The 12253-nt window shown below is 55.2% G+C and overlaps 1 protein-coding gene across 1 annotated transcript; it reads left to right on the forward strand.

Annotated features, from left to right (window-relative positions):
• The first annotated feature begins 6535 nt into the window (after positions 1–6535).
• LETM2 (leucine zipper and EF-hand containing transmembrane protein 2) lies at positions 6536–11494 on the forward strand. The gene is given in 14 exon segments (XM_079328852.1): positions 6536–6717; positions 6997–7184; positions 7187–7327; positions 7330–7439; positions 7556–7699; positions 7950–8093; positions 8406–8600; positions 9115–9130; positions 9133–9180; positions 9183–9232; positions 9609–9723; positions 9853–9914; positions 10564–10638; positions 11221–11494. Coding segments are annotated over 14 exon segments (1386 nt in total). The 5' UTR covers positions 6536–6670; the 3' UTR covers positions 11272–11494.
• Positions 11495–12253: the final 759 nt, after the last annotated feature.

A 12253-nucleotide genomic window follows, 5' to 3' on the forward strand; every position in this document is an offset into this window, starting at 1 on the left:
CACAGCAAGACCAACAGAGAAACCTCTCCTCCTCCTCCCTCCCCACCTCCTTGCCAAAATTCGAGACATGAGCAACCACTGGGCAAGCCATAGGATGCTCTGAACAACAGCACAATGAAAACAAGTGGGTCGCTCCACCTTGGCCCTGGGAAACCTCAGGCCAGCCTCAGAGGGAGCTTCCCAAGCTCTTCCCCCCCAGAAAAGCAGGTACAGTTTGCATGCACTCCTCTCAGCAGCTGGGCCAGCAGGGTTACTCTCCTGCCCCTCACAGCTCATTTTAAAATTAAACACTGCACGGTTCTGAGCCTCAGTGCCAGCAGCCCCCAAACCCTGAGGTTACTCACTGAGTGAGATTCCAGCTGAGCACTGGCACACACACCTTCCCCTTCCCAGAGCATATCAGAACACCAAAATCAGACTCCAGCAAGTCAGACTTCCAAAAGTCAACTGCAGGCTCTCAGAAGGCTTTGGCATTCACGTAAGCAGCTCAATGTTCAACAAGAAGCAACACAGTGACCTGACCTGCAGGTAAGAAACAGCAGTTTGCTTCCCACAAAGTTGGCTCAGCCCTTCCAAAGCAAACACGGCCCCATGGTGTTTGTTCTGCCCGTGTGGGCACACAGGAGGGTTACTGTGCCCTTTTGGTCTGGGTTAGAAATGCCATTAATGCATCCCTCAGACACTTCACCTGAAGGGAAGCTCCAGCAAACCCTGCCCATGTGCAATCCTCACCCTCCCAGAGCCATGCCTCTCAACACCTCAGCTAAGAGCTTTCCTGACACTGACAGCTTCCTCCTCCAGGACTGCAAAAAAGTGACTCAAGTTCCAACAGGAACAACAACTTGATCAGTTTTGTGCTGGATGTTTTGGGGTGTTTCTTGATGATCTTCACACCTGTTATTAAAGTGATGTTTGTACTCATCTTCACTGCCCTGTGAGTTTTGACTCGGGCAAGTTTGTCACAGTAATTAAACAATTCAGGGCAATAACAGCACAAGGCTCTGCAGCAGAATTTTCTCATTGCAAGAACTTTTAAACCTTGGGGCCATGAAACTATCCCTTCCTCCACAGCTCTGCACATCAGCCAGCAAACCAACACAAGTGTCACTGTCAGGGGAGCAGATCTGAGGAGCAGCACTGGGATTGCACAGCAAGGTCAGAAACCCAACCAGCCCTGTTCTGGGAAGAGGAAGTGGTGCTGTTTGTACTATTTACCACCAAATTGTTACTTTCCATCTGCCAAACTGAAGAGCAAACAGATTCTCACACTAGGCTGGGTTTTAATTTTTTACTAAAACAAGTTTCGACCTTTTCTTCTGAATATTTATAAAAAGCTGGTGGGAAGCTGTGGCAGCACTTGAGGAACATCCCCAGCTGGAAGGGCCCCAGCTGCCAGTGCAGCTCCCACAGGCTCTGCAGAGGTGGCTGCATTGTGCTTTGTTTTGTTACATGACAGAGGTGTGGATTAATGAACTTCAGAGCATTGCATTTCCACTGGATTGGGAAGCTACCAGCTAAAGTACAGAGTTAGGATTTGTTTCTTTTTGATTCCTTCTGGAGCTCCCCTGTGTCCCCCAGTGCTGCACAGCAGCTCCATGCAGGCTGAGCACAGGCTCAGGGCTGCACAGAACTGTCTCCAGCAGCCCAAAGCTGCTCCCTGTGCTCCCTCAGCCCTGCCAGCTCCCTCCTGCCCAGGCTCTGCTGGCAGCCCTGCTCACACTCCCAGCCTTTCCCACCCTCCTGCCCAAAGCTCTGCAGCAGAGGATCAGGCCCCACATGCTGCCCAGTGAGAGGACAGGCCCCAGAGTGACCCACAAAAACAGGACACACTGAGGAACCCTGAGCACACAGGAATCTCAACATCCAAACCAAGGAAGGATCACTTTGTGTATGTCCCTCCTAAGCACTGATGTGAAGAACACCCTGCTGTCACCACAGAGCTGTCCCTGCCACACAGCAACACCACCCAGAGCACAGGGCAACAGGATTTCCAGCTGATCTTGCAGGAAAGTATTCCAGAATAAATTCTTCTCACTGTGCCAGTGATTGCTCTATTAACCCAAGTCAGCCTCCTGTGAGCTGCACAATTCAGCTTCCAACACGACCCACAGCAGATCCTGCACTGATACAGCACCACAGATCAACAGATAAACAGTTTCATCATTTCGAGGTTTATAGGAAATGAACACTTCACAGTGGCTGCAAACAACTTGAAATCAACAATGAAACACTTTGACATTAACACTTTCAAACGTGCAACTGCATTTCCTAATGAGAGACAGAGTTTCCTCTTTAGAGGTGGGTGTCCACCATTCTATTCCAGCCCTTTCCCAGGGCAGACAGGGACACAGCACCCTTGACAAACACCACGATTCTACACACCTGCAGTAGATACTTTCCTGTCATCCATGGGAGAGTCACAATTCAAAGGAACAGAGGAAAAGGAAAATGGAAAGATAGAAGCAATACAGAATAAGAGAGGTCAGCCTAGTGGAGCTCTTTCTTAAGTGAGCATTCCAAGCTTCTCAGCTCAACTGAGCATAACTCAAAAAACCAGTTCCACTCCAAGCCTAAGTGCTCAGTGAGGGGAAGGTTTTGCAGAGATTATGGATCCTCCAGGTTCACCTTTCCACCAACAACTGCACTTACCTAAAACCAGTTTTAGCATGAGTATTTTTAAACTAACTTTGCTCTCAGAAAACAAGACTTCAAGTTCTCAAACCTTGCTTCCATGCTGCATTAGACTAAATAACAACTGACCTCAGATTGTCAAACAATTCCAATCCCATGTGATCACATCTTTTCTTATTTCCAGTCAGGGAGTTCTGTAGGTTTGACTGAGACTGGCTGTGGCCACAGCAGGGAGAAACAACTACTGATGAAAGTCCAGCACACACACATTTGAAACAGAGGTTTCACAAAAGCTTTTCCCACCCTCTCCTGCTGCCAGTCCCCAGACAGTGGCAGCACAGCCAGAGGGAAGGTGTTTTAAGGATGGCAGGTGTGTGTGGTGAGACAGACCTGGCCTGCTGGCTGCCTCAGGGAGCTGGAGGCTCTGCTGTGAGTCAGCCACTGCCTCGTCACCCTGAGCTGGGATTTCTATCCACAGCCTCAAAAGCACAACTTCCAGGGCATCTTTATGTCCACACAGACCCAAACCAGAGAGATGCAAACCTGCTCACATCCTTCCAGCATCTCCCCACCCACAGATGGCTACTCCATTTCCTGTGCTGTTTCATCCCAAGTGTCCAACCTGCACTGGGGCTGGTCTCAAGCACCATCTCAGCAGCTGTAGGTGCTGCAGGTGCTGCAGACACACAGACAGAGCTGCTGCCTGGCTCAAGTGATGCAATCACTCCTGACCTCTCCAAACCTTAAGCCTGCAGTTCACACACCCCCTGCACCTCCCTCCTCCCAGAGCTGAGCACAGCTTCTGGTCACATCAGCCACGACCCAGAGGGACACCTCTGCCACCTGCAACACCATCCTGAGGGGCAGAACTGTATCAACTGCAGATGGAATAAAACAATTGCTCCTACTAATCTCTGTGCAATCTGCTTTGTACCATTCTTCTCTGCATGACCTGAACAATCCCCCAGGCAAAGCTCTGTTTGCACACGTTGAGACAACGCCAAATTTTCACCTGCACGTGCGTCTTTAACAGGAAACCTGCAGCCTGTGGATTTTTCCTGACTCCAGCTGACTGAGCTGTTCCTCCTGGCAGACACCAGCGGTGAATCAGAGGCCTCTTGACAAACTTGAAAGCATGAGGTGAGGCTGCTTCCCTGTGCACCTTTGTAAAGGTGTTCTGTATTTGGTTTCTGAATGCCAGAAAAAACAGTCACGTCCGTAACTGGGCCTGATAAGGGCATTTAGAAGGAGTTTCCCACGGTGCTGTGGAAAGAAACAACTTGGACAGCAGAGAAAAGGGGGTCTGAACAAGCTTTGCTTAGAAAGCCGTGGGATTCAAATGGAAAAAACAGAGCAAAAACTTTGTATCTTCAGGAAAAGTCACGAGCTAATACTGCTATGAAGCCAGATCTCTCTCTGGCAATAGCAAACACTGCAAGGTTGTGACAGGCAGTGTCACACCACAGCCAGGGCAAGAACCACAGCGGGTGCCACACAATCCCCCTCAAACTCAGGCAAAGTCGTGAAACTGGAAATGCAGAACACGTTTGTATTGAAACAAAATAGAGTCTTTGACCACCAACCTCCACTCCTACCCAGTACCTTCATAAGGCATGTGCAGGTTCTGGAACAAAATCTTTTCAAGCAGTTCGTAAAATAAAAAAAAAATATATAACTACCAAAGCATTCACTGTGCATCTCTGCAAAAGGTCACTAAAAGACTTGAACAGTCATCAAAGCAGGCTACCGGTCTTCCTCCAACTATAACTACTGGCTACTTAATGTTGTCCTTTGGGCCAGTTAATATCTGTACAACTATGTCATCATTAGAACTTTTAACAACAAATTGCACAGAAAGGACGGAGCGTATCGACAGCGAAACGAAAGCACAGCGAGACCACAACAAAGTGCAGCACAACGCAACAGCACCGCAAAAAACCAGAGTAACAACAAACCCCGCGCGCAGCGGAGCCTTTCCTGCGGCGGGGCAGGCGGCGGCACCGTGACACCGCCGGGACAGCCCCGAGGTGAGCCCGCAGCAGCGCGGGGGGCCCGCAGCACGGCCCCGAGCCCGCCCGACCGGGGCTGTCCTCACCGGGATCTGTCCCTCCCGGGGCCTGCCCTGCCCGGGCCCGGCTCTGCTCTGCCCTGCCCGGCCCGGCTCGCTCTGCCCAGCCCGGGCTCTACTCTGCCCCGAGGCCGGCTCTGCTCTGTCCCTGACCGGGATCTGTCCTGCCCAGCCCGGGCCCGGCTCTGCTCTGCCCTGCCCGGGCCCGGCTCTGCCCTGCCCGGGCCCGGCTCTGCTCTGCCCAGCCCGGGGCCCGGCTCTGCCCTGCCCGGCCCGGCTCTGCTCTGCCTGCCCGGGCCCGTCTCTGCCCTGCCCGGGCCGGCCCGCCGCCCGGTGGCCAGCCGCAGCTCCCGCAGCAACATGGCGGCCGCGGCCCCTCCGCCCCGGGCCGCCGCGGCCCGCGCTCACCTTCAGTCAGTTCCATTCTCACGGCCCCGCCGCGTCCGCCCGCCCGCGCAGACAAAGGCGGCGGCGGGGCGGCGCGGGGCCTCCGCCTCCTCCTCCCGCGGCACCAGCGAGGCCGCGACGGAGCCCCGCCTCGATTTCCGCGCCCCCGCCGCTGGCGCCGGCTCCGCCCCGGGGAGGCCGCCCGCCCCCAGCGGCCGCCGCGGCCGAGGGAGGCCTGGCGCGGCCCGGCGGGTGCGGCGGGTCGGCGGCCGAGGGAGGCGCTGGCGGCGGCGGCGGCGGCGCTGGAGCGGCTGTGCCGGTGCGGCCCCGCCGAGCGCCCCCGCCTCCGCCCGCCCCCCGCCGCCGCCGCAGCGCGCAGCCGCCGCGCCTGCACGCGCCGCCGCCGCCCATTGGCCGCCCGGCGGCGCCGCCGCGAGGCACCGCGGGAGATGTAGTTCGGCCCGGGGTGGCGGGGGCGACCCCGGGGCACCCGGGGAGGAGAGGGGACATTGGGCGGGATGTGTGCTCATTTCTGGGCTCCTCGGACAAGAGGGACAAGGCTGGGAAGAGCTGTAAGAAAGGGATTTTAGAAGTGATTCTGCGCCTCACTTTAGGGATCTCCCTAACGGCGCTTACACGGTGCAGGAGCATCCATAAACGAGCCTCCTCAGGAACAGGAACGTTTCTCCAGCTGTCAGCGCGTTCCATCTGCTCCTCAGCACACAGGACCGGAGTGTTTGTCTCACACATGTCAGGGCTTGACTCTCCCCTCTGGCACTCGTTCCGTGCACGGCCATTCCCCGAGCGCAGAGCAGTCTCTGCTCTGCTGTCCCATCGCACACAGAGCCGCTCAGGCAGCTGGCTGCCCCGTCCCTGCGCATGTCCGAGGCCAGACGACGGGACTGGTGGCAGGTTCCGTGCCCACGGCAGGGCTAGTGCTGGATGCGCTCTCAGGCCCCGTGACGGGGCGCGGCGGCTCCTCCAGAGGCCTCACGGCCCCGCGTGCCAGTGCCCGGTGCCCGCCATACACATGACGTCACTCGCAACTACTCGTCTCGCGATGGCGTCACGCACCGTCGTGACGTCACAGGCCGCGCCCGCCGCCGCGCTCTCGCACCCAATCAGCGGCTGCTCCCGAGGCTCCTCGGGTCAGGCCCGCCCCCCTCCGCTCCCATTGGCCGGGCCTCCAGCGGGGCCGGGACTCTGACGTCTGATTGGCCAACGTCGAGGAGGCGCGACGCTGCGCGATGGCGTCACGGTACCACCGAGTGGCAACGGGTCAGACGGCGCGTGCGGGGCACGACGGGACGGTGGGAGGAACGGGAGGAGTGTGGTGACAGGAACCGGAACCGGGATCAGAGTCGCGATCGGGACCGGCACCCGCAGCGGGGCCGGGCTCGGGATCACGATCGGGAGATCGAGGGAGCGGGATTGGCACAGAGACCGGAGCGGGGCAGCGCAGCCCGGCCGGCTCAGCCGCTGGAGCGGGCGGCAGCGGCTCGAGCATGGGTCGGGCCGGGCCCCGGCGGCCTCCGGCGCCCCCCGCCGCTGCCGGGGCTGAGCTGCCGCCGGCCCGGCCCAGCCATGGCCGCGTGCGGCTGTACCGCGCTGCTGGCCGCGGCCAGGGCCAGGTGAGCCCGCGGCGGCCCGCTCCGTTCGGGGGCCGTGGACCGGGGGGCAGCCGGCTCGTTGATCGCATTCCCTGGTGAAAGGGCTCCCGAGGGGCTGCGGAGGGTCCCCCGACAGACGAGCTCCTAGCACAGCACAGGCTCTCGCTGTTTCAGCCGCTGCTGGATGATCCGGATCTCGGCCACAAAATCAGTATTAGAGGGATGATTTTGTGCTGAGAAGATCCGGTGGGGTGTGGTGCCTCGGCACTTTGCGCTGCTCTGACTCAAACAACTCTCCAGTTTCAGGGGCTCCCACCTCCTGGCGCACTCCAGCCCTCCGTACTCTCCAGCCGTTGCTCTTGTCCAGCTGGTGGATTCCCAGTTAACCTGGACCCCCAGAGACCCCAAAGGCCAGCCCTGGGCACGCCACGCCTGCCTGGGCGCTGCCCTGCCTCGCCCACCTGCCCACAGCCTGCACACCTCCACCAGCTCATGCAGCAGCTCCCAGGTGGACCCCTGCCCCAGCAAAACCGCAGCAACCAGGCAGCTAAACCTGCCAAAATTCTGACAAAGCAGGTCGTGGGGGCTCCTGGGGGAAAGAAGTCCTTGAGACAAAAAGTGGTGGATGAGCTGAACATTACTACAATGGGTTCCACCTGCTCTGGACTGACACCAAGGTGGCTGCCAGGATGGTGTGGAGGCTGCTCCACGGGCAGGTGCTCACCAGGAGGGAGAGGCGAAGGGTAAGTGCCAAAACACCTGGATGAGGATGCAGTAAGAGCTTCACACCTTCTTTGGACACATTTTGTGTGCCTGCTGAGTGATGATCTCTGGGTGATCTGTGCTCCTCTCTGTACAGCTGCTGAGAACTTGTGCAGATCTCTTCCGGCTGGTTCCCTTCCTGGTGTTTGTCATCGTCCCCTTCATGGAGTTTCTGCTACCTGTGTTCCTGAAGATCTTCCCTCAAATGCTGCCCTCAACGTTTGAGACAGAGTCAAAAAAGGTTTGTGTCCTCTCTGAGGCTGTGGAGTGTCCACAGCTCCTCAGCACATCTGTCCAGCTGTGCAAGGCTGCTGTTCCCTGCCTGCTGCTGCAGGTGAGGATCAGCCTTACCCAGTGCCTGAGACATTCCCAGATTATTCCTGAGCTGAATGGGGCAGTTGGAAGGCTTTGCTGCAGACAGGGATCAGAAGGAATGTCCCATTTCCTGTGTTATATTTTCTAATTTATAATTCTGTATTTCCCAAATGAAGGAAGAAAAGCTGAAGAAGAAATTAAATGCAAGGCTGGAGTTGGCCAAGTTCCTGCGGGAGACCATTGCAGAGGTGGCCAAGAGGAACAAAGCAGACACAGGACAAGGGAAGCAATTCTTTTACCTGCAGGAGGTAGGACAGGCCGTGCTGGGGATGGCAGGCGTGGCACAGACACACCTTCAGTGCTGCTGGTTTGGGCAGAGAACACAGGGGTTGTGCCAGGACTGCGGGCAGAGCTGCCCTTCCAGGTGCTGTTCCCTGGTGCCAGAGCCCTGCTGGCAGGAATTCCCATCCTGGGAGGGTGCACCTTTCACCCTGAAACTTCCAGCGGGCACTCAATAACAGTTTCTCTTTGCCTTTTAACTGTACCATCCGTCTCCAGGGGAATGCCGGTGTGAGGAAGGGCAGGGGGAGGAGGGTGGCACCCTGCTGAGCTGTGCCTTGTGCCCCGTTCAGAGCCGCCGCCAGCCCAGCACGCAGGAGGTGGTGCGCTTCTCCAAGCTCTTCGAGGACGAGCTGACCCTGGAGCACCTGGAGAGGCCCCAGCTGGTGGCTCTGTGCAAGCTGCTGGAGCTGCAGCCCCTGGGCACCAACAACCTGCTGCGCTTCCAGCTGCTGCTGCGCCTGCGCAGCATCAAGGCCGACGACGAGGTGGGTGCAGCAGCGGGCTCCAGGCTGGGCTCCCTGCCACTCACCCCTCAGCAGGGATCACACCCTGCCCTGAGGCACTCCCGAAGCACTCACAGTCACAGTTCATCTCCCTGCTCCCCTGCAGCCTTTGGGCAACTGTGGCACTGCAGATAGTGGCACTGGAACATTGCGTTTGGGATGTTTTCTGATGTGCAGTGGGGTTGTTTGGAAAATGGAACCAGACTTGTAGGTGCAGAGTGGAGGGACAGCAGGTAGTGGCCATAAGTTGCAGCAAGTGGAATTTCAACTTGATAAGGAAAAAATTAAAATCAGTAAGTGGGTGAACACTGGAATGGGTTGTCTGGAGGCTGTCAGATCCCCATCCCTAAAGAGGCTCAAGGCACAAATGGAACACGCTGAGCAGTTTTGAACAGGAGGTTGGACTGGGGGCCTCCAGGAGTCTGTTGAGGCACAGCAGGGTCTGGGCTTAGTCTGAGCCTGGATGGGAACAGTGCTGTTCATTTGTTCATTCCAGATGATTGCCAAGGAGGGGTCAGTGGCCTGAGTGTGTTGGAGCTGCAGAGTGCCTGCAGGGCCAGAGGATGCGCTCAGTGGGGCTCTCTGAGGAGCAGCTGAAGGAGCAGCTTGGGCAGGTGAGTGTGCCCTGGCCTGGGCTGCTGGGGCCAGGATCCTCAGAGGACAGATTCCAGGCAGTGGTCAGGTGCAGCAGGCACCTTCCTGAGAATTCATGCACGAGTTTCAAGCTGGATCCTCACCTGCAGAGCTGAGCTCTAAGGCATGAAGGGTCAGACTGTGTCCTAGGCTAAAGAGAAAACCAAACAGAACCAGGGCCAGGTAGAAGCAAGGTGAAGTGGGGGATATTCTTAACTCTTCAGACACATTTCTTCTCATTATCATTGTCATGATAACTTAAAACTGTAAGATTGCTTTAAGGACAGAGGGTTGTATTAACAAATACCCACACAGAGCCAATATGAAGCAACTTTTCCTTCTGTTTTCTTCCAACAGTGGCTGGATCTGCATTTAAAGGAGAATGTTCCTTCTTCTCTCCTCCTGCTTTCCCGTGCCTTGTACTTGATAGACCTAAGGCCACAGTCTGTTTCCACTCCACAGAACAAGGCAAGTTGTTTGAATAAGACTTTTAGGTTAATAGTTCAACCATTATACATTTTAAAATGAAGGCCTGTGACAGGAATCTTGTTTTTCATCCTACAAGTGGACTGAAGTTGCCTCTGTGTTCTTCTGCAGACAGGTGAAGCTGCAGGAGTGATGACATCTGTGCTTGATCCTGCCCCTGTTGTACAGGAAAGAAAGGTTAGAAATAGCAGTCTGCAAGCAGGAAAACATGTGCTGAAAGAGTTGGGAGTGACCAAACCTTTCCAAAGCTGGACTAAACCAATGTTTGACACCATGGCAAACAGCAGGAGCAGTGTCTGGATATGCCCCCAAGAGCCTCTGATTTAAGAGGCAGGGGAAGGGACCAGGGATCTGCTGTGGCACAAGTGTCCTGTGGCTGGGAACAGCTGGTTACTCAGTACCATGGCACTGGCTCCCAGCCAGGGAGGGCTGGACCTGAGCTGCTCCTGGTACACTCAGCTCAGGGAAGCCAGTTAAAGAGGACTTGTTTTTAGCCCTCTTACTGAATTTGGGTTCAGTTGTCCAGGACAAAATGAGCCAAAATATCTAAGTAAGGAAGCCAGAGCATATGGTTCTCAGCATCACACTGCAGTGAATTCCTTAGATTAGTCCCAGCTGATAAAAGCAGCAGCAGGAATCAAAGAATATTGTATCAACTGCCAGAAATATTTCCACATAGTTAAATTGTGCTGGGGAAACAATGGAAATGCCAGCACAGCTTTCACAGAGTGAGCAAGGAACAGCCTTGCTCAGGAGGGAGAAGGGGCTGGGGGGTTTAGTCCCTTCTGAGAGAGTTCTGGGACTGACAGCTGCTTTTTCCTCAAAGAATGAAGAATTTGTGTCCCAGCCAACAGAGAAATTGCCATTCCCAGAAGCATCAGTGAAGCCTCCCCCACGAGAGGTGAGCTTGTCAGAGTTCTTACACCTCCCAAAAGAGATTGTTCCTCACACAGCTTGCAGCCAAACCATGGAGGTTTGTAGTACAGGGTGCTGTGAATGCTGAGTTCAAGGAGCAGCTGGAGAAACTGCATGAGAACTGCTCTGAGGGCTATTCAGTACAAAAATGGCACCTGACAGAGAGCAGTCAAACTGGGGGAGGGAAGCAAGCACTGGGGGAATTACTGGTACATCCTTGTACTGTTCCTTAGTAACTGCCTTGGGCCACTGGGACAGAGCAGCCTTCCCTTGGAGTCACCAGGGTGGTAAGAGCCACTTTGTATCTGTAACAATATTTCTGCAGTGGTTGCCTTTGTCTGGCCCATTTTCTCTCTGTGAATGTTTGATTTCAGTTTTGTGCACATCTGGGATGCTCCTTAAAGCAAGTTTGGGAGTCCAGACAGACTCCTGTCTCCTTTAACCCAAAGAACTTTGCTCCTCTCCAGAGCAGCTTCCCATGCTACATGGAAAGACACCTTCAGAAGAGATTTTGGATTTCAAGAAACATTTGTACTGCCTAAAATCTGCCCTTTTCTTTTGCCCCTAGACCAAAATGGAAGCATCCCAGAGCAGCAAGGCTGGTGCCAACGGAGCCTAACCTGGAGCCAGCAGCTTCCATCCCCACACCTCCTGCAAAGGAAGCAGGCATTTCCCAGGAGGCTGCTATACACGACAAGGCAATGGCCCTCAGGGGCCTCTCTCTCTGTCCCAAGCTGTTAGCAACTAGGCCATTGCTGTCTGGATGGCCCCAGACATCTCCTTCGTGCTGGATCCTTGCCCTGCTACTTTTAACTTATGGTGTAAATATGTTAATAATGGTGCTGCTGTCTGTGCTGTTCCTGAGCAGGTGTTTGTGCTTAGCAAAGGCAGCTTTTCATGTCTGAACAGGCTGGGCTGGGGGTCCAGCAAAGCCTGTTCTGAGTGTTAAATCCTCTGCAGGAACATCCCCCCACACCCAGGGCCAGCAGCTTGTCCTGGGTGTCACACTCAGGCTCTTGGTCCTGATTAGGGTGTTGTAACCAGTGACTAGCCCACAAGGACCCACGTGGCCACAGTTCTACTGTAAGGGTAAGCACAGGGAGGAGCTGATCAGGATTTCAGACCTTGCTGGACAGGAGCAGAGCAGGGACAGGAGCAGAGCAGGGACAGGAGCAGCCTCCCCTGGCAGTGCTGCTTCCCCAGTGAGAGCTGTGCAGGTGCCACACACTGTGACAGAAGCAGACTTGCACTTTCAGGGTCCCTCTGGGCCACGTGAGGGAGCAGCCAGGGACCTGCACACCTTTCCCAAGCGTGGAGATTTGGTTAATCCTTAGCAGGCTCAGAATACACTCCAGGTGCTCTCCATACTTCACAAGGTGACTCCTCACACACTCCAGTGATGACTCAGTTTTTGCCAGACTCTCAGAGGATACTGAAAAGCTGTTTTTAGCATTTGTTAAATTTTTTACACTGTCTTATGTAAATGCTGAGAAATTACTTACATTATGGATTTTAATATGTATATTTATACTTACTGTAAAGTTAGATTTGGTGCTAAGTAGGAATGAAATGTCTCTTCCAGAGGTCAGACAGCTTTTAGA

This window comes from Erithacus rubecula (assembly GCF_903797595.1).
Source record: "Erithacus rubecula genome assembly, chromosome: 29".
Classification (NCBI taxonomy): domain Eukaryota; kingdom Metazoa; phylum Chordata; class Aves; order Passeriformes; family Muscicapidae; genus Erithacus; species Erithacus rubecula.